The 26,377-nt window shown below is 40.9% G+C and overlaps 2 protein-coding genes and 1 pseudogene across 3 annotated transcripts; all 3 read right to left on the reverse strand.

The window, feature by feature from the left end:
• Nucleotides 1–1,532: 1,532 nt before the first annotated feature.
• On the reverse strand, nucleotides 1,533–6,503 carry LOC149117743 (proton-coupled folate transporter-like; annotated as a pseudogene).
• A 3,368-nt stretch (nucleotides 6,504–9,871) lies between these two features.
• On the reverse strand, nucleotides 9,872–18,044 carry LOC110052462 (proton-coupled folate transporter-like). The gene is made up of 7 exons (XM_089285343.1): nucleotides 17,286–18,044; nucleotides 15,373–15,656; nucleotides 14,792–15,107; nucleotides 13,449–13,991; nucleotides 12,956–13,039; nucleotides 12,056–12,215; nucleotides 9,872–11,702 (listed from the first exon to the last, which is right to left on the reverse strand). The coding sequence occupies exons 2-7, from the start codon at nucleotides 15,607–15,609 to the stop codon at nucleotides 11,489–11,491; spliced, it is 1,554 nt and encodes a 517-aa protein (XP_089141469.1). The 5' UTR covers nucleotides 15,610–15,656; nucleotides 17,286–18,044; the 3' UTR covers nucleotides 9,872–11,488.
• Nucleotides 18,045–18,154: 110 nt separating this feature from the next.
• On the reverse strand, nucleotides 18,155–26,166 carry LOC110052522 (proton-coupled folate transporter-like). Of its 2 annotated transcripts, none has more exons than XM_020758651.2 (7): nucleotides 26,092–26,166; nucleotides 23,706–23,976; nucleotides 22,799–23,114; nucleotides 21,796–22,338; nucleotides 21,079–21,162; nucleotides 19,979–20,138; nucleotides 18,155–19,075 (listed from the first exon to the last, which is right to left on the reverse strand). In XM_020758651.2, the coding sequence occupies exons 2-7, from the start codon at nucleotides 23,931–23,933 to the stop codon at nucleotides 18,865–18,867; spliced, it is 1,542 nt and encodes a 513-aa protein (XP_020614310.2). In that variant the 5' UTR covers nucleotides 23,934–23,976; nucleotides 26,092–26,166; the 3' UTR covers nucleotides 18,155–18,864. The 2 variants fall into 2 exon arrangements, with proteins under 2 accessions (XP_020614310.2, XP_089141481.1); XM_089285355.1 differs by having other exon boundaries at nucleotides 23,706–24,048; nucleotides 26,092–26,160.
• Between the last annotated feature and the right edge of the window lie 211 nt (nucleotides 26,167–26,377).

Genomic DNA, 26,377 nt, shown 5'->3' on the forward strand with positions numbered 1-26,377 from the left:
GACAACAAAATCACACAATTCATTTAAACTTCTCGCCCAGAGAAGTTTGCCAATTGAGAAATTCCCGCCCTTAATTCCGCGCAGCGAGAATGCGGAAAACTCGTACGGGAACGTCTGTTACGCAGATTATCACATGTTTGAAACTACAGAAATATGGCAAAAAAGTTTGTTTCCTAGGCCATATGATAAGAACAGCTTGTTGAATGTTTTATGATAGCTTCAAATGCAGTCTTATTTATTGCACGCTCCATACTGGAATCTCGTAATAATAGCCAAATTGAGCGTTAATAAAGAACCCTGAGATGATTTTCCTTATTTCATTTTTTCACCATCATAACCGATTAAATACGTAAAGGGAAAACTTCATTTGATAAATGAACCCATCTTGTCAGTAATATACCATCCGGTCTTTTAACCCAATTATATTTACAGTTCGATTCTGTGTATCCGTCTTTTCAACCGGTTCATCAATACGCCAATTAAATTCTCAGATACTGTGGAATCCAACAATAACAAGAAGGGCAGAATACAAACGGAGATGAATTTCTGTGCAGTCTTTACGGGGAAGTTAAGATATTTGGAGCTGACAATCAACCAGGCATAGCGAACGGCTACTGTGCACCGTTGCCAGGCAACAACTTATCAGCAACCTTCAAATTGCGCTTTCCTGCGTTACTTTTATAGGTTGTCGTTTCGCAACTGCGATATATTCGGTTATCTAAGACTATGTATTTGGTATTTACAAAACCGCAAGTGAATCGAGTTCATAACGAGCATTTCAGTAAATTACCCCTTCCTCAACACCCTTAATTCGACAGCAAAATCCAGATAAATAATTTGTGCCTAAGGTTACGGGACAAGCCAACGATAAAATTGATCAAAATTCCTAAACACGATTAACACTTCCATTTCCCAGCTCTTCTAATCTCATCTCATCAACCGTGTTTCATAGATTATATATAATATGCCAAAAAGGGTTTTGAAGAATGTTAGCAAGCTAGTGGTTGAGAGACAGCAAGAAATGTCTCTGCCACCACCTTCCCCCAACTTTCCCCTATATTACTTAACATGAAATAAAATTAGAAAAATTACGTTAACTTGCTATGTTGGAATTCTAAATTCCATTCGTATGTTACACGTACATAAAAAGTTTGGTGGTGTTTAAAGAAGCTCAGTCACGGTTTGCGTATCTTTAAAAATTAAATCTTAATTTTTTCAAGTTCGTGGTTTGTAATCCGTTTTAATCTTCTCCATTTTTAACCATCCTTGTTCCGTTATGGATTATTATCTCTCTGGTGTTTTCTATCTTAGTAAACTACTATTTTAAGGTTTCCTTCGACTAAAAGATAGTGTTGTACGTGACCAAAATAACTCGAAATGCTGAGCTCCTTTAAATTCACAATAGTATCGCGCAGTAGAGTATAAGGTTTTGGATAACATGTAAACCACTTTATACTAAAATTAAAGCATGCCTGTGCACTTTCTAAACTGTTCAAGTTCTGTGGTAAATAGTCACAGATCGGTATCAAGTTCTATAATCTAATGTCTTCTCTCGATACGACTTCGGTTTGATTCTGATTCAATTTAAGAAGGCCATCTTCCTTCTTTGCCTCCTCCACAACGGGCAGCAGTTTTATACAGCTGATAAAGAAAACACACGTGATGAATATTTGATTTCACAGAGACAGTGTTTGAAAAAAAAAAGAGTCATTAACCAAAGGATGTTGTATTTATGAGCAACAAATTACCTGAACTAATATATTATGAGTAAAACATAGAAGGCATCTAAATGAATAAAACTGTCTGGCCAGCACTGAACTAAAGTTTCCGTCTCAACAATAAGATGCTGCGTTCACTCGCGTATGGGTTGCTTCCTGTAGTCTTGGTTTGATAAATAGCCTACTAACAGACGTCATTTACGTGATTCGAAAAGTTCGTGGCGAACTTGACTGTTACTTTTTATTGTAAAGCTGAAGGACTATCGATCGCGCCTACCTGACGAGCGCAAAGGGAATGAGTACCAGCAATGCACACAGGATAAACACGTAGCCTTGGAATGCAAGTCCGAGTGTCGCCTGGTACACACTGTTAAGCAGCACGGCTCCAACGAGTTGCGCCACAAAGGCAACCATATTATAAGCTGAAAACAAGGTGCCTGGAAGATAAACGGGTATACATACGTAATGTGAGTTATAAACCGTTCTCGTACAGTATTGTTCCAGCCATTTTGTAACACAACGCTTACAAGGAACCTTGCGATAACGCACCATGTATTCTATCTATGACGCAGAAAACTTCTTTATTCATTTTCGTCTTTAATTCTTTATCTACTCATATATAACCAACTCATGTATATTTTTCAAGCCGTCAAAAATCATAAAGCTGCCCTATTTTTGCCACATTTTACCTATCTGCACTTAATTCGTGAAAGGAACTTGGAAAGGTAAAAATGTATCCTTCAGGCGTCAGTTGCCCCGCGGGAATTCAAGTCAAAACGCCATTGTAAAAAGTTCCTCAAAGAGATATGATTTGAACAATTGCTATGGGTACCTCGTTCATCCTCTGCCACTATCTTTGACATCTCTCCCATTAGAACTGGAACAGGGACGCTATTGAAGACACCAACTGCGCCCGCTATGAGGAATTTAAAAGGTGTTCATTCAATTTACGATTCGAGTCAGGCCAAGTTTAGACGCAGTACTTTACATCAGCCGAATCGAATGCTAATGACAGAGAACAAAGGATTTTTCTCATTTGCATTCTGATTCGGCTCATGTGAAGTACGGCGTCTGAACTTGGCCTCAGTGGTAAGTGGCAAACCGCGACGAGAATGACATTTTGGCCATGGGACCATGTGGAATCAAAATCTGAATCAAAATCTAACTCTAAGAGGTTGCGTTCTATTTCTAGCTTCTATAAACCTGCAGTCAGTATGAACGAAACCCGACGGATTCTATAGTAATTCATAACATTACATAGTAAATGGTTTGAACTCAGGAGTATCAGTAGTTTGTATAGTGTGATCGTCCGGGTGAGGGTAGTTCTGAAAAGAACTGTTGTTGGTGACTGACGTTTCGACAACCTGAGCGGAAGTCATCTTCAGAATCAAGTGAGACTTGACTATGAAGATGACTTCCGCTCAGGTTGTCGAACCCGGACGATCACACTATACGAACTATCATAACATTACAGTCAATCAAACATTCGATCAATCGATCGATCGATCGATACACCAACATAAAATGTATGGTCCACCGTGGCATGAAGTCCCCCCTTCCACTGCCGCTTTGAATGCACGTGTATCCCCTGGGGTACTCCCAGAAAGATTTGGTGGGGGCTGAGGCCCACTTACCAAAACCCTATTTATGACCTGGCCAAAAATTCGATACCCTATTTATGACCGTTGCGGCTGGCACAGTTGCCCTAAGCATAAATTATGAAGGGCTTTTGTTGACGGTCTTATTGATGATGATGAAAAAGTAGCTTCCTCCAAGAAACATACCCAATTTAAGACTAAAGTGCTAGAACCATATCCTATTTAAGACCGAAATGGCCAAAATCGATACCCTAATTAACGGGGCAGCACATACCTATATAGTCGTCGGGGCGTCTATTACGCCATAGAGGGGCTACTCGAGGATCGAACAAATAATCGCGTTTGGGCTATCTCCTTTACTTACAAACAAAAACCATCCAAGTACGATCGGAGATTGCCAAAATAATGGAAGCCAGTACGACAGTGAGTATACCCACTCGAGCAACATTGAACTCTTTGAAACAGGTTCCAAGGAGAGGGATGCCAATCACGCTTCCAACACCGTGAACAAACGCTTCAAACGCGAAATAATATCCCACGAGAGTTGGGCTCTAACAAAGGGGACTCTTCAAAACATACAACACCTTAACACTTTCGATACTAAACGTTGATAAGAAGACAAGGCCGCCACAAAGCATCAGCAATAGAAGGTTCCTTCTTCCAGCATCTCTTCGTTTCCGAAACAGTTTAAAAAAGCATTTGAAGTTTTCAAGACTGAAAAAGCGAACAGCAGTGTCGTAGTTGGTCGGTCTAGGAACTTCACAAACGCAGAATAGCGCCCAGATCCCTGAGAGAACGTAGGAGCCCAATATGAACCAGGCGGAAGGAATGAATCCTAGGTGGACTATACACAGACCGCTGGACAGTTCACCGACTGCTGAAGCGACGAAGACTGCCAGGAACAACACCGCTATTAAGTTGCAAAAAAAAAGGAAGACAGAAAAATTTACAATAGTAGCTGAACAGTACAAAATCAAGTTCCTCGCATAAATTGGTACGGATAGTATGCAAATTGGCAAATTGCAGATTAAATTAACAAAAGAAATCATTAGTACAGAGTAAAGTGTAGTATTGAGCCACAGGCTCATCACCCAGCACAAATTCCCGTTTAGGTAACAGAAATTGCAAAAAGTATATCATGACTAGACCAATGCATGTTTGTTCCATAGCACCATTATCAATAGAGACAATGGTTATAAAACGTAGCAAAGTTCTTTTTTGTATGTCTTTGTTGGCTATTTTGGGGGTTGACCTTGCACAAAACCTGACAGAATACGAAAGGTGGTTATGTGTGCTCATAAAACTCACCAATAGAAGCATTGCAAACGAAACAAACGATGTGCGGGGTCAAGGACCTTCCAACATAAACCTCAGCCTGTTTGTGTGCTTCTTAATCTTTGATTGTTACCGGGCTTCTTAATCATTCCCGTTATTAACTATGAAAGCGTTTTACCCAACATCCGGACACGGTCCGTAACTCGGATTCTTTCATTTAGAGTTCACCGCACTAACCATGCATCAAAACAGGAAATCTTGCCTCTCATAGCGTAGTATAAATAATGAAAAAGCTTAAATAATAACTTATATCACAGACCTATCATCATATACTCACCCATTCGAAATGCTCGTTCTTTCTTGGTAGAAATATCTGCTCTGTACGATATGGCCCCAGTCAACAAAACTACCGCAAATCCTGAGAAACCGCTAATGGCAGCGGACACATACGGCAAGTACGCAGACCAGTTGAAGTACATCACCAGTAAGACAGTGCCAATCTCAAAACAGGCTCCTACTATGGCAACTAGTAAAGCAGGTTTTCTTTTACCACCTTTATCTGTCCACGGGCCCCACAGGGGTGCCACGACAAGGGACAGAATGGTCACAAAGAGATTGTAAACCACGCCAATCTGGGAGGCAAGCGTTTGCACCTGAGGAGAAACGCAGAGCAGTAAAGAACTTACGGCTAACTGAAGTTTCCTAGACAGGTTTTCCACTCGCTATGCCCAGATGGATGGGATAATATCCAAGTGTATATTTCTCAATCCTTAACATCTTCCCAGGAACGGACTTAAAACAGAAAGGAGAAAGTAACTTAGCAGGCATACAACCGTGCATGCAAGAAAACACGCATGCGAGCGTTGAAGCTAGCATCAAAACAAACATAAATAAAATAAATAAATAAATAGAAGACTTTATTTAACCTGAAAGGCCAATCAGTGATCACTGGATCACTGGTATCAAATGGCGATCAGCATTTACATATAAAATACAGCTATTCATAAAATTGTACTTTAAATACTAAACATTTACATTAAATACTAAACATTTACATCTCGTACAAGCGAGAATGGAAGCAAGCATGCAAGCAAACATCCAAGTAAGCATTAAAACATGAAACCAAGCATGCAAGCGAGAATGGAAGCAGGCACGAAAAACAAGCATCCAAGCGAGCATTAAAACACAAAAACAAAGATGCAAGGAAGCAAGAAGCGGGGATGCAAACAAGCATTCACAGAATGCATGCAAACAAGCATCCAAGCGAGCATTGAAGCGTGAAAACAAACATGCATCAAAGCATAAAAACAAGCTTGTGAGCAAGCATGCAAGCAAGAATGCAAGTAAGCATGCAAGCAAGCATTGAAGCACGAAGACAAGCATTCAAGGAAGGATGCAAGAAAGTATGGAAGCAAACATGCAAGTAAGCATGCAAGCAAGCGTGCAAGCAAGCAAGCATCCAAATGAGCATTGAGGCATAAAAACAACTGATGTAAGCAAACATCCAGGCGAGCATTGAAGCATGAAAACAAGTATGCAAGGTAGCTTGCATGCGAGAATGCAACAAGCAGGCATACAAGCAAGCGTGCAAGTAGACAAACAAACAAGTACTAATTTTCAGACAACGTTAAAATGGTAGAAAAAAATTAAAAATGCATAATTATTTTCAATTGCGACAGACCTCTTGCTCCAGTTCCCGTAGAGTTGAATTTTCCTGCAGGTGCTTTTCTCCGCAACCTTCAGTTTCCTGACTGACGTTTTCGAATGGGAACCCTTTCATATTACTGACTCTTTGATATATGTAAATTCTACCAATTGGGAGAAACGTTAGGAACCCGTAGAAATAAAAAAATACAACCAGTTCTACTGTGAAGTACTTCGTCCAAAACGGAATGTTGGTCGTTGATGGCATCTGCAAGAGTAAAAAGGATATTTATAGCGAACTATCTGATGAAATTTACGTCCAAAGCCACCGGTAAGCAGTTTATTTTCACGAACGTCATGACGTTTCGAGAATCAATCCGTAGTTACCATTCGAATCATCCTCGGAAAGCTTCGGCAATCTTCGGTTACCCTCGGAAATCTTTGGAAATTTCCGAAAAATGTTCGGAAACATTCGCGTGGCCTTCTGACAAATTTTGGAAAATCTTCGCAAATCTTCCGAAAATCGTCAAATTAAAAATGTCAATATTAGTGTGTTTATTTCGCAAACAAAGTAACACACAGTTGCTTGTAGAAATGGAATGTCTCTTCTTATGTTCATCTTTATATCGAGTTGAACACTCGAAGCGAAATTCCATATCTACGCCCGCCCATGAATTATTCTTCATTTAAATAGTGATATACCTCCCTATCCATTTGATAGTTGTTCGCGAAGCTCTGCCAGAATATATGTCTGCAAAATTACACTTTTTACAAGAAGATATTTTTTCAGAATATCGAGGCTGAAATTTGCGAAATTTTAAGAATATTTTAAGAACAACCCCTAGGCCGAGATTTTGAAAAGAATACAATTTGGTTTGTTTAAAATTTGTAAATAGAATACAATAATATGTTTCTCATTAAATCATATGAAATCCTTCATTTATTTAGATGGCAAAACATGCCCCGAGAAAACAACAAAAACAATAAAAACAGCACTTTCTAGGGAAATGTGTATCGTATCAGGCTTTATTGCCTGCAGTCCTATTGTTGCTCCAAAATTACTTCAACGCCATCTAGACAACAAGTACACAAATGAAAATGGCATACGCTATAATCTAAGAATATCCACAAGAATATTTTCTGCCTAAAAGCGGCGGAAAAATACAAATATTCAGCCTGGATCGGAAAAACAATATCATTACAAAATAATGTATATAGCTGAGGTGAGTGTTTAGGGACTGTTCATTTTTTATGAGGGAGGGGGGGCTGGTAGGATTTGGGAAGCACCATTTAAAAATCGCATGACCCCCCCTCAGCTTACCAATTTTTTCACGTGCCCCCCCCCCTTATAGCGGTCATTTTTTGGGATGACCCCTCCCCCCAATATTTAGATTTCAACTTTTTTAATATTTCTCTATTATCCCCCTACTTCACGTTTTGTGCTCACTGTGAAGACAATATTTACAATCCCTATACTACAGAGAGCTGTTGTTTGAATAACAAATCAAAAGAAAGAGAAGTCAATTTCGGATCTCCTAGTTATGGCTCGCCCTGAGCGTGTGGCATTTGGCCTCTCATTGGCATCTCCCTCATCTGAATTGATGAATGCCCACAGTTTTAATGTAAAACAGCTCAAATGTATAGAAGCTAAGTTGACAAAGGTCACGCAGGACATGGAAGCACTAGAAAATAAGAGCAATTATAACAGCATATTCAAGGGCATACTCAAACAGCATATCAACAAAAGGAGAAGGAAAAAAGAAAACCGCAGAAAGTCAAATGAAAGAAAGGAGGAAGCGGACTGAAAACAACGTCCAACGAGTTTATGGAATCTGTGTTGGAAACCTGCTAGGAAATGATCTTCCACAATGCCTTGTGTACCCTCCTAGAACGGCCGTCCCGGATGAGTGTATTAAAGTTGAGGATGTTGCCACGTCGTTATTTAGAAGAGATGGGCCATACATCGCACAGCTCTTGGAAGGGAATTATTTCACCAATGCTGCAAGAAGCAGAATCACCACCAACCTTGAGCAGGAAGTCAGAGATTATGTTTACACCTTCATGTACCCTGAAGAGTACACTCTGACGGAAAGCATTGCTGCTTCTTGCAGCATCGGTGAAAGAGACTCCCATAGCAGCACAAGCGGCGACGAAGAACTAGACGACAGCGAAGATGAAGATGAGTGTCAGTGAAAGTTCTTTTCAGTAGCTACAAATGCTTTTTGTCGCCAAACGTTTTTTTAAAGCAGAAGGAAAGTTTGTAATAAATTTGTATCCTGCCTTCTATGTTTATTCTATAGCAATTTTTTTTGATATTCAAACATTATGCCATTTTAAAGTTTTACTAAAATATTTCACGTGACCCCCCTTTTTCCCTTATTTTTTTGGGATGGCCCCCCCTCGAAAGCCATTTTTTTTCGCGTGGCCCCCCCCAAATCCCACCAGCCCCCCCTACCTGATAAAAAATGAATGGTCCCTTATGTCACATGCCCCATTGGTTTCTGATCTGACCGGATGCCGACATTTTCGGGAGTTTCAGGGGACAAATCTTCTGCGATTTTATTTGTTTTGTAGCAGTTTTAAAGCGTCACATAAAATAGTCCTTCCCCTCTGATCTTTGACTGTACTCAGCTCTGTAACAGCTTGTACTCCGACTTAGTTACAATTTGTCCGGACCAGTTACATAACGCCCGTAGATTAGCCCTAATTGCCAGAATCTGCCTTCCCACAACTTCTCTACCATTAACGTATTTGAAAGAAGAATAAGATCAAGCAAAAGGAGAGAAAGGAAACAACATACCTCGCAGCAGCAGCTGTAGTCTTGGAATTGGAGTGATGTGTATTGACATCAACAATTAACAGTCCTCACGTCACACAGAATGCTTTCGTGGCCTTAGTGACTTAGGCCCGGAGGGGAGACTACCATATAAAAAGGACGGGGGGTGCTTGTCGTACCTTTTAGGGGTTATAAAAGGCAGTTTTGGTACCTCTTAGGGTGTTCAGTGCCTTTGAACAGGCTCTTCGCAACCAATTCCCGTTCGGTCGTTCCAGCCGCGGTCAACCCTTCCAACCGGAGCCTGTTCACAGGCTAGGTGTTCAGCCTTAAAAGGTCCATAGCGGGCGCTTTCGCGGTACTCTAGCTATTAGGGTATTGAGCCGTTAAACAAGATGACAGGTATTCGATGAAATCCTCTTTATCGCCATGAAAACGTTTTTGTATAGACACTGCAACTGTACATAGATAACCTGTCATCAAATTATTCGAGTTTATTTACCGTTCCGTTGATAATGAACAACATATTAAACAGGATAAAGATTTTTGACAGTGCTTTCATTAACTTCACGAGTAGAAGGTATTCGAAGCAATCTTTTTCATCGCTATTAAAATCGTTATCGCTATCATGAAAGCGTCAGTTAATGTGTTGTGTTGGAATTGGTACACCTCTGAGGGGTGAAAAAAATCAAGCGAAAAAACAGGATCTTGTTACCGCTTAGCAGTTCTTTTCAAAATTTTCCTCGAGCAACCCGTCCTTTCTAGATAAGAGTCCCTCCCTGGGGTAGTTTTGGGGCCCACAGATTATGATCGTTATATCTCGGTGGGAAAATAAGAGTTCAGACAAGTAACATCACCCTCTCTGCATGGCAGTGTTCAGACCCTGTTGAAGCAAGCTTTATTTTTTCTTCTTCAATGTTCCCGGCCTCACGTTCAAGTTGTAACAAATTGTAACAGCAATGACATTTCGCAGCAAAGGCACTAACTATATTATATAGGATGATTTTTCGTAGTTATATTTGAATTTCATTAACGCTGAATAATAAAATATAAAGATATATTGCTGCTCGCAGTTATTGAAATTTCATGACGACGTAATTTTTTCCGAAATAATATTACAATAAAAAGATATTTCGCAGTTATTGCAAATTCATTAACGTCGAAATCGTAGCTCGGAATAATAAAATATAAATAGAAGTTTCATAGGTATTAAAATTTAATTTACGGTGAAGTCGTCGCTCTGAATAAATAACCAATAGCCTCGATTTCGTTCGCAAATATCCGAGGATATTTGTCTGCGGACATTATCTGATTCGAGAAGCGAACAGTTTTCCGATTGTGTTTATTATCCTTCAAAAATTTTTCGCAACACGTGCGGTTTTGAAAATTGGGGAATATCACTCGGATATTCCCCAGTTTCAGCTTGGGAATATTCAGTCACGTGACGCGTTAAGACCAATCACGCGCGAGCGAAAATATTTGATGGATTATAAAAGCTAGTATAGAGGGATTATTTCACAGTTATTGAAGTTTCCATGACGGCGAAATTTTATCCGAAATAAAAAAGAGATCTTTCGCAGTTATTGAAATTTCATTAACGGTGAAATCGTCATTAGACTATGATGAAAAAAATTGATCCCAGTATATGTGGAGAGGGAACCTTTTCGCCGTTAATGACCTTTCAATAGTACTAACCTCAAAATTTGTGATTCAAACATTTTTAACAATTAGACTTCGAGCCTGAGTTTTCTGTCGGCGAATAGTAAAAAAAGGCGTGGCCGGGTTGACTAACACTCATACAAAATGAGGGCGCCTTCAAGCGGGGCAAAATTAAAGCCAGAGAAAAAAAAATAACATAAAACGGCAGGCATACTCAGGCTCGATTACAAGCCGCTGTTTTGGGAAATGAGGAAGAGAGCGGTAGCCTGCGATAGGGCTCGCATGCCTTGCGGCACGATCAAAAGATCGAGATTCTGTGAGAGACTATTCGGCGGGCGAAGCGAGGAGGCGAAAGCGGAAATCGAGCCTAAATGTGACACCTAGTTCTGAAATGTTTATTCGCTGAGAGAATGCGGAAAAATCTTCGCTTGTATAGGAACGCTTGCTTACCCAGGTTATCACGTATTTGTGTTTCTTTACAACTTATTGACTTATAAAATGGTAAAGTCTTCGTACGTTCATCAGGTCGTCAGGTAGCATGAGGCGACTAGAAGTATTTGTACTTCCCACTGGGTGGGGAGGTTTACCCCCCAGCATTAAATTCGCCGGTTTATACACCTGGCTGGAGAGAGGCACTGTAAGGGCGAAGTGTCTCGCCCAAGAACACAACACAATGTCCCCAGCCAGGGCTCGAACCCGGACTGCTCGATCCGGAGTGGAGCGCACTAACCATGAGGCCACCGTACCCCTTCCTCGACTTATGCATGCTATATAAAATGTGTAACCTGACGTAAGCAGCGCGGACCTATGGTAGCCACAGATTAAATACACGTAACGAGCTCGATATCCTCTGCGCAGTCCATCGGTTCCGATGTCAGTTTTCCTTTTCCAGGCTTTCCGTTTTCGTTTTCAAAGCCGTTGATTTCTTTCTGTATCAACTTTTGGTCTTGTTTATTGCCATTTTCTTCCTCGTCATCAAGCTTGAGTTCCCCTCTCGTTTCTGCGGGTTCAGTAACCGGTGAAACATGTATACACCTGTAAAACATGGATAAGAGCGAATTAACATTGAACCCGAAGATGTCTTGAAGTTGGCTCTTAGACACTGTTCAATACATGGGAATCTCGCTGTTAAAAAAAGAAAAGAGTGGCTGCGAGTGGCTGGCTCATCATTTCCGGCTATTGAACTGAACTACATCAAAGATGGCAATCTCTTCTGTGTTTCATTAAGTTTTAACCGGTTATTCCGAGGCCTAATTTGATTTGAAAGGAACATTATGTTCAACGCAATGCATAACGCCATACGGAACACCGGCTAACGGTCGCTAACAGCTGAGAAGGAAAGAAATCGTGTCAAGCAATTTTTACATTACTATCCTTATTTTACTTACTTGAGGAGAAATAGTGGAATAAATTTCAAAGCGGCACACACAATGAACACAAAGCCGTTGAATTTGAGGCCAAGAGTGCCTTCGTACACATTGTTGAACAGCATGACACCCAAAAATTGGGAAAAGACGTTCACTAGACCATAAGCGCAAAACAAGGAACCTGCATGATGAAAGTCAAAGCAAAATTAAAAAGTATTACGAAGGCTGTTGTTGTTGTTGTTGTTGTTGTTGTTTTTGAGTGCACAGTTAAGGGTTTTCAAATAGTTTCCGCTTTTCTGTACGATCTGAACGGCAAGAACAAGACTTTTTCGTTAAATGGAAAAAAAATGAAGCACCCTTAATACCTGGTACCTTAGAACCTTTCCGCTTGGGTCAAATTGAATTGCCAAAATGTTTGACTTCATTTGAATGATCGCAAAATAAGGTGTCACTCATAAACATTGCAGTTTAACTCACGTTGCATCGCACACCAAAATACCAAAGGATATTATTTCTTAAAGTTAAAGGTAAATTGTTGGACTTAGATTTCATCCACGGACCACATTACTACGAAGAGTGATAAACAAAAGTGTATAGACAGAAAAAAAAAACAGGACTTGGCATATAAACTCTGGGTGAAATGGTAAAAGACATTGGTACGTGCCTGTTCCAGTCTAATTGTCTTTCTACCTGCTCGCGATTCGTGCCGCCTGTCCTCTATCTGTCTGTCCAGTCCTTCTTTCTGTTTGTCTGTCTGTCTGTCCCTCCTTCAGTCCACCAGTATCTCTGTCTGTGTCTGCCCGTTTGTCCCGACGTCCGTCTGAGTCACACTGACTGTCCGGCTGTTTATCTGTTTGCCTTTTTGACGTCTTTGTGTCTGTCTGTCTGTCTGTCTGTCTATTGTCATGTATCAATACATACCCTGTTCATCAGCTCCTACTACTCTTGACATTATGCTGGTAAAAATTGGGTTGACAGTTGATTTGAAAAGGCCAAGCACTGGTGCTGCGAGGAAAAGATATATAACACTCAGTGAAATCATCAAGTATGCTTGAGCGTCGTCAAGTTTTCGGGTAAGACGCGGATTCAGTACTTGATGAGTTTCTGTCCGTCGTAGTGTTATGAACTTTGCTATGAATTTCATGAATTGTTTAGGTTTTAGCTTCCAAGCTTATCGTTTGTTTTTTGCCATCTCTTGCGATTCAAGTACCCGCAAATTCCATTGGTGATCATGTTTGGGTTTGTCTACTAACCTTACTTAACCCCTCCACTGAAGTTCTTGTGAGGTGTGAGTCTCAAAGGGTAAATATTTTGTTTATTCATTTGCGGGAGTCGCATGAAAAGTGTTTGGGTTAGTGTCCTGTTCGAATTATCGGAACCCAACTGTGTTACTAAAAAAATGTTTATCACTCACCGGTGTAGACCAACCATGTACGAGTTGCAAACGCAAGAAGTACCATTTCACTAATCTGACTGACAATTGATATTGCACCGGTTGTCATCTCACTGAAGAACTTCCTTAAGAACTTTACTCCAAAGGGTCCTCCTACTCCAGAGACAAACATTCTGTACGCCAAAAAGTACCCAACGAGCTTGGGACCAAAACAAAGGGGACTTCTCATGACAAAAAGAGCAGTAACGCCCCCAAGACCCAGGGTTGTTAGGGTGACAACTGCCCCAGCGCAAACTAGAAGCAATAGGGATTTTCTTCCACCTTCTCGCTTCTTTCTGAAGACGTTTACAAGTGCCTTTAAGCTCTTGAGATCGAAGAATTTGTTGTCCTTGTTAGTCACTCGGTCGTGAGGTTCTGGAACAAGAAAAATAGCGCCGAGGACAGAAGCTATTTGACACGCGAGTATGAGCCACGTTGGAGCGATAAACCCGAACTCCTGGATCCATAGACCGCTGGTCAACTGACTCAGGACACCACCCATGAAGACAAGCATCTGAATGATTGCTGTTGACAAGAGTGGAAAGTTACCATACAGTTTCTTTCTGTTCCCCTATGTTAGAAATATCAAATTTTGATTCAATCGATCATTAGTTCAGCTTCGGTTTCTGTACCGGTATAAATCAGCTAGACAGAAAATTCTTGCATATGGTGACTGCGCCCGCATTACGGGCAGAAGTCAAAACCGAGCCGTACCACCGAAACGACACCATAATACTCTTTTCGGTTCGCGGCGAACAAAAATAAAGATTGCTTTTGCCTCTTCTAATGCTTTACTCGAGAATTCTGTGTTTAATTCGACGAGGAAAGGCATATTTTGTTCAAAACGACACAATCATTATCTTACCTGGCGTACAGCGATCAAAAAGTCGGTTGCCGAACACGGGCGACCTCTTTTTGACCCCAAATTAAAAGCTTGGAGACACGAAATGTTACATACGTTTTCACGTTTTACAATCTGATATGGTTTTTGGAATGGTAAATCCCGTTTCGTCAGTATTCAATGCTGTCTCCAGTGAGAAATGTTGCCCAGCTTCAATGCCTTTCCTGTTAACATACACCTGACGTCAGGAGAGTATAGTTTTTCCCGCTGAATCCTGATTGGCCAATTCAAATTTCAGGCACACCAGCCGTATGCAAGGATGTCACTACTAAATAGTAATAATATAAGGAATTTATATTGCGCAGGCTGCATGAATATTCGATCACCTGCGCATTACAAAAGTGAGCTATAAAACAATATCTACTTTTAAAAACTAAAAAGTACAAAAATGAACCTGAAATTAAATTTGGTTTATTTTCCTTACCCAGTCTTATGGCAATCCCCGACTTCTCGGTAGTATCTGCGATGTACGACATGGTGGCTAACATCACGGTTGTCAGGAATCCCGAGACACCGCTGATTGCCGAGCCCACAAACAGCATGTACAAGGGCCACTCAAAATACATCACCATAAGTACCACTACAGTGTTTAACAATGCCCCAATGGTCGGGGCTATGAGAGCGGGTTTTCTTCGGCCAGTCTTGTCTGTCCAGGGCCCCCAAAACGGTGCCACGATCAGCGAAGGTATGGCCATAAAGAACGTATTTCCCAAGTCGATTTTTGTGGCCAGGCTTTGGACCTGATGGAAGGTGATTTTAAAAAGTAAAGTTTGGTTGTTTAAACGTCAAGCTGTTTGCATGATGTATGCCGAGGAAAAGCATGTTTCCTAAGTCGATTTTTGTGGCTAGACTTTGTACCTGGTGTAAAGCGATTTTAAGAACTGTCATATGGATTTGAGATAACATGCTTACATGACGCTACAAAGCAGCAGACAATTGATTGATTGATTGGTAGGTTCCTCTTACGAGCCTAATGAAAGAAAAAAAAATCCAATCACCCCTTACCTCTTGTTCTAGTTCTTTTAGAGAGGTGGAATTTGGCCCAGTGAAATGTTCTGCACAGCCAGGCTCATCTTGTCCCAACAGTAACTCATCATAAGGGAAACCTTTCTTCTCGCTGATAACGCTGTAGATGTACTGTCTCCAGATCGGCATACTCGTCAATAGTCCGTATGCGTAGAAAAATATTACAGGTTCCACCGTCAGGTAGCGCCTCCATGTCGGAAGGATTTTTCGAGTCATGTTAAGTGAAGTCTTAGCGTCCTCCAGCTAATTACAAGCGGCACAATCTAAAGAATGCGTGGATAAATTGTCTTAAGGTATTAATCAAAATTGAAAGCCTTTTTTGAAGAGATCTTTTAGTCAACATCAGAGTTCCTTGTTACGTGAATAATGTTCCCAGGGCTTACCCGGGTTTATAAGATAAAGTAGATCCTGGTGACGAGTAAATGCCTTTCTTTCAAGGGTACGCATCGGTTTGGTGTAATCTTATCATTGCTGTTTGGAATAACCAGTGATCGACTATAACTGACCGAAACCGTTTGTCTTCTATGACGCTGTTCCAAGCTTGTAAAATTTAAAAACGTATATATCAATCCTTATTGTTATCGTTGTTTTCTGTGCTAACTTGTCCGCAAACTTTCGTTTACCTCTCAGCTTTGGTAAGATGCCAATATCGTAGTTTATTTTGTTATTACTAGTACTTGTAAAACAAACCAAACTGTAGACGTCATTTACACAAAAATGCGTGATCGGACACGTCTGTTTTATTGAGGTCGTGAGGAGAGTGATTAAGAGAGTATTGATTGGTTCCTTTGATTGTCTCGCACGAGAAATTTGCGTCAAGCTTTCTATCATGAGGTAAAGACAATAACAAGACAATCGATGATTGTCTCTTAGATGTAGCTTCCAGCGCACATCATTGTGTGGACCCCCGCTCCTCTTCCCTGGTCACCCAAGCAATCGTTGCAATTAGATCCACTGTTTGTTGCACAATTTCTCTGCCAGGGAGTGAAAAATCTGCTGTTCAATCGTGTTGAGGGTTTCCTTCGTATTGCCCAAAGCTAACATGATTTGCACAGAAAAATGTAAATCACCGAGTGAACTTAAGTGACCGTGCTAGAAAGAAAACAATGGAATTACAAATTCAATCTTAACAAAATCTGCAACAACACCTCGCGAAAAACGAACTTTGGGGGAATGTACGAATACAATTTCTCCGAAATTCATTTTACTACCTGAACATTCACCTTCTAAAAGCTCAACACAACCAAACAACAGTTGGAAAAATTAGTATTCTGGATTACGTGAGCCACAATAGTTACGCAATAGATGATTTAAATTTGGCTGTTTACATTTCAATATTCGTATCAACTGAACAGATTACCACAGGCCTAAGGCTCCTTAATTTACGGAGTCCAGATTTGTCATTGAAGCAAGTACGTGCGACTTATTCTTGCCCCAAAAAGAGCTTAAAATCAGTTTTCGTATTCGATAGGTCGCTTCTGGAAATTTTAGCATGACACAAAACCGTCCGGGTCTCTAGGATTTAAAGGGTATGCATTCCGATATCTATTGATGGACAATGGGAAAATTCCGAGAGCAGGGAGACATCGTGAAACATGAGACACCGAAGTTGCCATCTCTACACAAGTTAGCAGTCCATGCGGCATAAAAAGCTAAGAAAGTTTTCGATAAGTTAGGCTTCAGTTGTCATGATAGAGATTTCGCAAGGATTACGCAGAGTCCTGGGATGTTATTGTACTTTATAGACTAGCAAAGTGGCCACCGGTTTATATGCAATCCAAGAGAGGAGAGAAGTTTACCCAAAAGGTTACAAAGAGACGTCAGCTTGCTAGGCACTGATCTGACCAGGTCATGATAGTAAATAAGTTCCCAAGTTCCCACCGTTCACTTACCTTTTAAACGCTGCCGTACTAAATTATATCTGCGTAGCTCGGAAACGGTAAATGATCCGTCGTTGTTGAACTTCTCTTTGTTTGTGTTTCGGATCACTGCGTCACACAGCATGTTCTTCATTAACATTGTTTTATCCCCCGATATATATCGATTACACTCCGGAACATAGCCAAATTTCGAATTCAGTCCTTAGCCCTGCTAGTCCTGAACTGTGTTATTGGTACATTGATACCATATATCCTAGACAGCCTATATAGACCAGATAATTTTCCATCCACTTGGCGATATAGAGACATCGGATGTTTATCGCACCCCGGGGAATTAAAGAATCCTGCACGTCATGTACTCACAGAGTACCCTTGTCAATCAAAAGAACTCGTAATAACGATATCTGAAAGCACTACAAACTGTCCAATTTGGAAATAATTAGTTCGAGGAATTTTAGACCACGATGGAGTCGTATTTCCTGGTTGGTCTGCTGTACACCAAACTGATCAAATTACTTGTTGATCGACATGTATCTAAATTGATATGAGCTAAGAAAAACTTCACAAAATTTATTGGCTATCAGTAGGCATGATTATAGCTCATCCATAGTGAATGCACCAATATCACTTTTATGGAGGACAAGGGGTTGCTAAACAGTTACTAAACTCTGTCTGGAAAAAAAAAAAAAACTCATGCAAAGCGAGCAGTATGGGTTGCTTTTCTATTCTGACGGTCCACAGGTTTCTATTTCTTTTTTATGGCCAGAACTTTGATGACTTTCAAAATGTAATAACTCAAGTAATTTGACAAGGCTTATTATCGAGCACGCAATTTTTGCTTTTGTTTCGGTCTATAACCTTAAGGCTTCTTAAACCACAACTGACAGCAACAATAAAATTCTAATATCATGAAAAATTTATCACACTGGTTTACAAATTCACCGATTAAAGAAAGTTTACATGTACAATCTCGCACTTATTTGAAGAGGCTCATGGAATTAGCTCCCCTGAGTTCCTCCGTTTCCTCCATAAAATGTCCGTTTTTGTAAGAATGAGTACAACTAAAGATTGTTGTTGTTGTTGTTGTTGTTGTTGTTGTTGTTGCTGCTGTTGTTAACAATCCTATCTAAAAAAATCTACGCTTTTGTAGGAAGGAGTACAACAAAAGATTGTTGTTGTTGTAATCGTCGTCGTCGTCGTTGTTGTTGTTGTTGTTGTTGTTACTGTTGAGCCTGATTGAAACTTACTAGAACTGCAAATCACTGTTGACAAACTTTACAGGAGTTTGAAAACCACTGAGTAGTTGACTTTCGGTACGTTAGACCGCAACAACCAACATTTTGAGAATTAACCTTAAACGGACGATCCACAATATACAAACTGATAACCTTAAGTTAGTAGCCCTGAACATCACGTCAGTTCATATACATTTTTACATGGTTGCTTGCCTGAGGTAAGAGACCTGCCGTTGCATATAAGCTGATCTCCGAAGTTTTATTCTTCTATCTTCCAAACTTCAAAGCAAAACGGAATTCTAAATCCGTGTTCTTGGATGGTTGGAAGAAACAATTTCGGGAAAACCTCCAGATAGCTAAGCATTTTGAGATCTCGATTGTTCAGTTGTCTTCACAAGCTCGATATGTTCTGGGCAAACTGTGGGTTTGTCCTCTCCGTTTTTGACTTCTTCTCTGTTGTTTTCTCCTCTTACTTCTTCCTCTTTTTTGTTAGCATCTTCTTTCTTATCCTCCAGTGCTCCTCCCTTTTCATCGAAACGATCAACGACAGGAGGAACGTCTATGCACCTAAAAGAAATTAAAGGGAATTTAGGTTTCGAAATGTTTTAGCTAGCGGAATAATTTGGCCCCAGAACAGCGCACAGGTGTAATTTTTCTATGGTTTGAACTGTTGCTCTGATGGAGTTGTCACTAGGCCTGTACCGATTGTGCTCGTAAAATGCTGGAAAGTTACTCACTGGAACGCCAAATTTTAGTTTTCGCTCTGATCTTCACAATAATTGCTAACGTCGGTCAAGAATAATAGCTTGAAACTTAGCTTTAAAGAGTTGTTCGCAAAGCAGCTGTCTGTGAAGGGAAAACATGTTACTTATTAAAAAGTTGAGAACATTCAAGAAAATCGCATTAATTCATTGGCCTTTTTGAGCTTGATAAGTGCTCTAAACCTACACTTAGCTTAAAAGTTGCTCAGAAAGGCAAAACTTGCTCGAATTGGCTAGAACCGCAAAAAGTTGCTCTAAAAGCCAAAAGTTGTTCAAAGGTTGCCAAGCACAATCGGGAAAGGCCTAGTTGTTACTGGTTTTGACATTGTAACAACGCTCTTGAGACCACCACACTAACCTCTGATGAGTGGCGTCAACTAGTATAGAACTGGTGGTTCATCTCAGAACACTCTTCAACGGACAGAAGAGAGTGTATTGAAACTTGCAAACTACACGCTCTCCATCGCCGTTAGGTCGATATCGCTAAAAAGTAGGCTTAAATGCATCTTTCCGAGGGCTCAGTTGTTTAACTCTGGCATCCATGGATAATAGCCCTTGTGGGATCCCCCTTCCTCACTCTACCTCCCCCCCCCCCCCCCCCTCCCTGCACTTCCCCGCCAGGTTCCAGCATTTCTTGTTAGTTAGCCCAAACAAATTTCGGGTGCCCATTTATACAGCTGAGAGGAGAGAGGCACAGTACATCACTTACCAGAGAAGACACAGGGGAATAATCTTGACAGCGGCACACAAAAGGAATACAAAACCGTTGAATGTATGTCCGAGAGTTCTCAGATACACGTTGTTAAACAGCATCGCGCCAAGAAATTGTGAGATGACGCTAAAAATGCCATATGCACAAAACAAAGAACCTGCAAAAGGGAAAATTATCATTACAGAGGTGATATCTTACTGGAAGAGAAATAACACATAGCATTCAGTGTATAGTCATTCCACACTGTGGAGGGCAGGACTTGTAATTTAAAGGGTCATTCTCAACTAGTAATGCACTACGCACGGGGGCAGCATGAATTGGAGGCCAATTATGGCCATTTAATTTCGGTGCAACTGGGGGTTCCTCGCGGAGTCGTTCTCACGGATTCCATGTAAAATGATTGGGTTTTTTCCTTACTTAGCGTTCAGAGGTCACCGGTGCTCATTGACCAGGTGCAATGTCGGATCGATCTCGCGCAATTTATCACATCTTGATAAAATTAGAGTTTTCGGATAATGACAAAAGCGAACAGCCCTAATGCAAACTGGTTGAGATGGAACAAGGACCCCAGAGCCGCCAGATCTGTAATGAAAGTTCAGGGAAAGAACCGAAAATCCGTAGTAACACCACAAGCGTACTAAAAAGCAGAACTTAAGAATGTTGATAAGTGATACTTCCACTTGGGGAAAATACGAAGAACAAATAGCGCTTTATGAAACCGCTGCTTGATTGCTGTCATCTGAAGGTGTTTTATCCACACTAGAAAGTAGCCACCCACTCTTTCCCAAACTTGAGGATTTTGTCCTCAGGGCAATTTAAATGATTAACTATCCATTTGTTTGTCTGTTTATTCATCTGACTGTCTCTGGGCCGAGACTGTCTGCCACGCTGTTTGTTCGTCTGTCTGTGTAACGCAAGGACTTGTCTCCCTCTCTGGCTGACGGACTGTCCGCTGTCTGTCTGTCTGTCTATCTGTCTGTCTACATGTCTGCCCGTCTGCCTGTTTATAGCCTGTCACGGGGGCTCAAGGAGTAACTAATTGAACGTCTGGGAGAGACTAGCGCTAGTCTGTTCACAATGTGTCAATCAATACTTACCCTGCTCATCAGCTCCTACTATTCTTGACATAATGCCAGCAAAGACTGGGGTGACGGTTGTTTTGAAAAAGCCTAGCATTGGCGCTGTGAAGGCAAACAACCAAATCGTACCGTAATATCGTTACAGCTGAAAAGATCATACCATTTAAATACCATTTACGGAAACTGTGATTGCTTATTTACTCGTTTTCAGCAAAAATAAGCAACGAAAATTTGACAGATTGAAGGGTGTGGACGTGTTGTTACGACGGCAACATGCATTGGTATTCCACCCAGACACCCATAGGAGACAAATTGAAGTAACTCGATTTCTCAAATGCGACTGGATATCAGCATTTATTTACGTTTTACGCGTCGTTCCTTTGTCAGTGGACGGTTAAATTATCATTTCTTGTGTTATTGGCCAGTACGCGTCATTTGGGTTCGTTGTTATTGCACTTGGACAGGTTGTTTCTCTGGTGCATCTCGAAGACAGTTCAACTACTTTTATTCACCAAAAACTTAAACTTTTAGACTTTTGTTCCAATTTTGCGAAAGTTGTGATTAACTTGTAACGCGGACTTCGGGTCGTTCTATTCTTTCTCTCGTATGATTATAGACCGAGTTGGACCCAGACTTAGTCGTCCTATTGCCGTTGCTGACAGCGTACTTACAGGTTTCAATTCACCCGTAACAGATTCTTTCAGAAAAAAAAAGTGATTGTACAGTTATACCCACCTAGGAACACCAGCCAAGTGCGAGTTGCAAATGCCAGCAGCACCATTTCACCCATTTGACAAACCATCGAAATCCCACTGGTCACCATCTCACTGAAGAACTTTCTCAGCAACTTGACACCAATGGCACCTCCCAGTCCTGCGATGAACATTCTGTACGCCAAAAAGTACCCAACGAGCTTGGGACTAAAACAGAGGGGGCTCCTCATGACAAAAAGAGCGGTTACACCTCCGAGCCCCTGAGTTGTTAGGGTGATGATTGCTCCAGTGAAGACTAAAAGTAGTAAACTTTTCCTTCCACCTTCTCGCTTCTTTCTGAAGACGTCAACAAGTGTCTTTAAGCTCCTGCAATCGAAGAACTTATTTTTCACGTTGATGGCTCGCACGGGGTTTTCTGGGACCAGGAAAATGACCCAGAGTGCGGAAGCGACATGACATGCCAAAATCAGCCATGTTGGGGCGATGAAGCCGAATGTGTGGATCCATAGACCGCTGGTCAACTGACTCAAGACACCACCCATGAAGACAAGCATCTGTATGATTGCTGTTGGCAAGATTGGGTGGTTAAAGTCCTTTCGACAGGCAGTCTTAGTAATATGCAAACGTTGGTGTGAAAATGTGTATCTAAACACCCAAAGAGGCTGTGATCAACGAAACGTAATAATGAGTTCCTATGCTAATGAGCCGCTTGGTAGACAGGAAGCAGAGCAGGGTTTGACCACATATCTTTCAAGCTGCCACTTTTCTTGATGTCTTAGTCTACCTCATCCCCCCACCCCATTCTCTGGGCCAGTTGTTATGAAACAGTCTTTACTCCGCAGTTTTATCACCTCAATGCGACGCTTTGTACATTGCCTCCCTCTTCACCCTCCTCTTGTTTTAGGTACAAGCTTTCTCTGCCCAACATGCCAGTAAGCATAAGGGCAGTAAGTAAGTGGGCTTCTCTCGACAAAAAACTGTACTTCCATGGAAAGTTTCCCTGTAATAAAAGTCGTTTTTCTTACCTATTCTAAAGGCCACTCCCGTCTTCTCAGTGGTATCAGCAATATACGACATGGAGGCTAACATGAGGGTTGTCAAGAATCCTGAGAAGCCGCTGATCGCTGAGCCCACAAACAGCACATACAAAGGCCACTCAAAGTACATGATCATGAGCACCAATATGGTCTGTAATAAAGTTCCAATGGCAGGCGCCATGAGAGCAGGTTTTCGTCGGCCACTCTTGTCTGTCCAAGGCCCCCAAAATGGTGCCACGATCAGCGAAGGTATGGCCATAAAGAACGTATTTCCCAAGTCGATTTTTGTGGCCAGACTTTGGACCTGATGGAGGGTGATTTTAAAAAGTAAAGTTTGGTTGTTTAAACGTCAAGCTGTTTGCATGATGCATGTATGCCGAGGAAAAACGCCAAAAGCCTATACATGTATCTTCATGAGTTGTAACCTGTAATTGATAAGGCCCAATGGTTTTCTGGTAAGAGGCGTGTACTTATCTGCATACTAGGAGACCGTATACGAACATTAAAGCGTTCAGCGACAACAGAACTGAGCTGTGATCATTAAATGCCTCAAGAAAGAGATGTACAATTTTGCATAATAAGTCAACCTATTTTCGCATTTTCAGTGATTGGTTCTTACTTATGTTCAATTGGAGGACAGACCCATAGATGACGTTATTGAAATTTCCAGAAAAAAGGCACACGAGGCGATAGCCAAGTGTGTCATTGATGTATGCTCAATCAAGTGTACGTTGACGGTTAAGTTGCACATCTTCCTATTTCCATAACTGCAGCAAATGACTAGCCTATAGCAAAACCCTAACGTCAGCATATCTGTTGCACAAGGTTGACAACACACTTTACGTCGAGTGGTATTACGTCAGTGAACGGCATATCATTTCACTGGTCACCTCACCTGTTGTTCAAGATCCTTCAACGTAGAATTGAGCTCAGTGAAATTGCAGCCAAGCCCTTCTTTTTCCACCACAAGTTCATCGTAAGGGAAGCCCCTTTTCTCGCTGAGGGTGCTGTAAACATATTGATCCCAGATCGGCATGCTAGTCATCAGTCCGAACGTGTAAAGCAAAATGACTGGTTCCACTGTTAGGTATCGTCTCCATCCGGGAGATATTTTTCGAGGCATTGTAAATGAGCGTCTGTCACTGCAATCTCAGAATGCCAAATCGCTAAAAAAGAGGTGGATAAAAGATGATTTGTTGTCAAAGATCCTTTTTACGACAGCAAATGTCTTGTAATTCCTGTTCAATGGATTAAAACACAGGGCTGATTGCATGACTGGTTAGTTTGTTCCCACCTAGTTACAATATCACAATAGGTTCAGAAGGAATTTTATTGCCTTGTGAAGGAGCTCAGTCATGGTATTTTGAATTATTCTGGCCACGCAAAAAATTACCTTTAAATTGAAGGAAACCGGAAAATAGTAGTTTACTAATATAGAAAAACACCAAAGAGATAATAATAATAAGCCGTAAAGGAACAAGGATGGTTAAGGATGGAGAAGATAAACTCAGATTGCAAACGACGAACGTGAAACTTTTCAAGACGCGCGAAAGGTGACGTAGCTCCTTTATTTAATGTTACTTTTTGGGCCTCTGGATGTTGCTTTACTTAATTCACATCACTTTGACTGTGGCTAGCATCCTATATAAAAGACGCCAAATTATATTTGGGTTCCTTAAGATTTGGCCAGTCAGAGTCTTGTCTGTGGGTCCCCCTGACTCTTGTGCGCTCTCGTTGACAAACTTCAATTGCTTATAGAATCGACAACAATTTTTGCTCCTTGACAGGCAACTGCTTTCAGCTCATTTGGTCTCGCGATAGGGCTGGTCAGTACTACTTGAAGAATCTGAGAGCTGAGAGATGCGGAAAACGTCCAAGGAATTCTTATCTCTGAAATCATCTTAAAAAATTGTGCGACGTTACAAAAACTTTTACAACAGTCAGCGATTACATTAGCATTTGTATCACGTCTTCACTCAAAGCTTGCAGAAAAGATCGTAAAACTCACCCTCCGCTCTAAATTTGGACCTGTTAAATAAATTTGCAGCACTTGCTGGCAATATTTGCTCACCAATATAATGAACTAAAAGAGTTGTATTTGTCTATTGTTTGTTTGTTTTCACATGTCAGAGCTGTAAGAAATTTTAGGGAGCTCAGCAGCCTCGTTCCCAGAAAAAACCTTGGAAAGCCTTGGGAACGAGGTTGGAAGTTAAGCTCAAGATATTTTACAGCTTCCGAAATTACCTCGCTTCTGTGTTCGATTAAATTGTTGTGTAAATATGTGAAAAGTGCCGTGAATGAAAATGGCTATTACGCAATCAGCTGCATTACGAAGTTCAGTGTACGTCAAATCTTCAAAAAAAAAAAAACGTTCAGCCAAAAAAGGGATGATTTTGAGACATCTTTCACGTAGTCTCAGGTTCGTCCGTCCTGATAAAACATCGCAACCCATGAAAATGAAAATTGAAAACAACCGTGACACACAGAACAAGACAATAGTAGCTTGATATTCAGGTCATTTCAACACTCAAACGAAAAACCTGCCTCTCCGGCCGGTTCTCAACAATAGCTTCTTAAAGACGTTTCAAATTCCTGTTGATGAAATGAAAACTAGTACAAACTACTAAGACAGACAGGAACATTTACCCCAAGAAAAATAGACACAACTTAATAAAAAGCCCAAAATTTTGATTCTAAAGATTTCGTAAATTATATTATGTCAGACGTACACTACTAAAGCTGTGCAAACATACCTAAGCTGCATTTTCTATCAGTAGAACTGATTTTAAGATGGAAACGACGAGTAAAAATCGAGTTCCTTACTTGAGAGACAAGATTGTCCAGTGAAACAAGTACTTGTTTCTTATTGTCTTATAGTTTCCAGTGTCAGCGCAATAAATCAGTTTAGGATTGCACCGTCCCCAGACACAATGATGCACATCAGAAGTAATATTTTCGTTGCCTTGGAGGCAGATCAGGTACCGAAACAGTCTCTTCCTACGGAAACTGATGTAAACGTGAAACACCATAGCTGCTATTTACGGTAATCCGTACAACATGACTCTTGTAAAGCCGAAAGCCATTCAATCTTCAGTATTTTTGAGACTGAACTTTAATTTGCAATGCAAGATGACTATGCAGGTCAAAGGATGTCAAAGAATGACATGACAAAGCAAGTAATTTGACTTTTTATTCTAAAAGACGAGAGATATTTAAGAAGCAACAGAATAAAAAGGTTTGGACCGGAGCAGGCTAAGTTAGTTGCAACAGAGTCCACCTACCTTTTCTATACAGATCTACTCTTTTAGCTTCGTCCCAAATCGACAATGATCCTCTATTTGTGTTTTGCGTCATTAAAGGCGTCATATATACATTTCCTATTTATTTACCTACTGTAACGGAATCTTTCCCATTGCCCTCGTCACACTATGCGATTGGGAGTGGGTTGGAGATGTTGAAACTTCCCACTCACCATTCACCATTGAGGCGCGATTTCTCGTATCCAATATTTAGAATCCTGCAAGCTGAACTGCTTCAACACAAGTTGCAGGGATTACAGTTTGTACC

This window comes from Orbicella faveolata, unplaced genomic scaffold, assembly GCF_042242905.1.
Source record: "Orbicella faveolata isolate gen_17 unplaced genomic scaffold, um_ofav_v1 contig_1, whole genome shotgun sequence".
NCBI classification, from domain to species: domain Eukaryota; kingdom Metazoa; phylum Cnidaria; class Anthozoa; order Scleractinia; family Merulinidae; genus Orbicella; species Orbicella faveolata.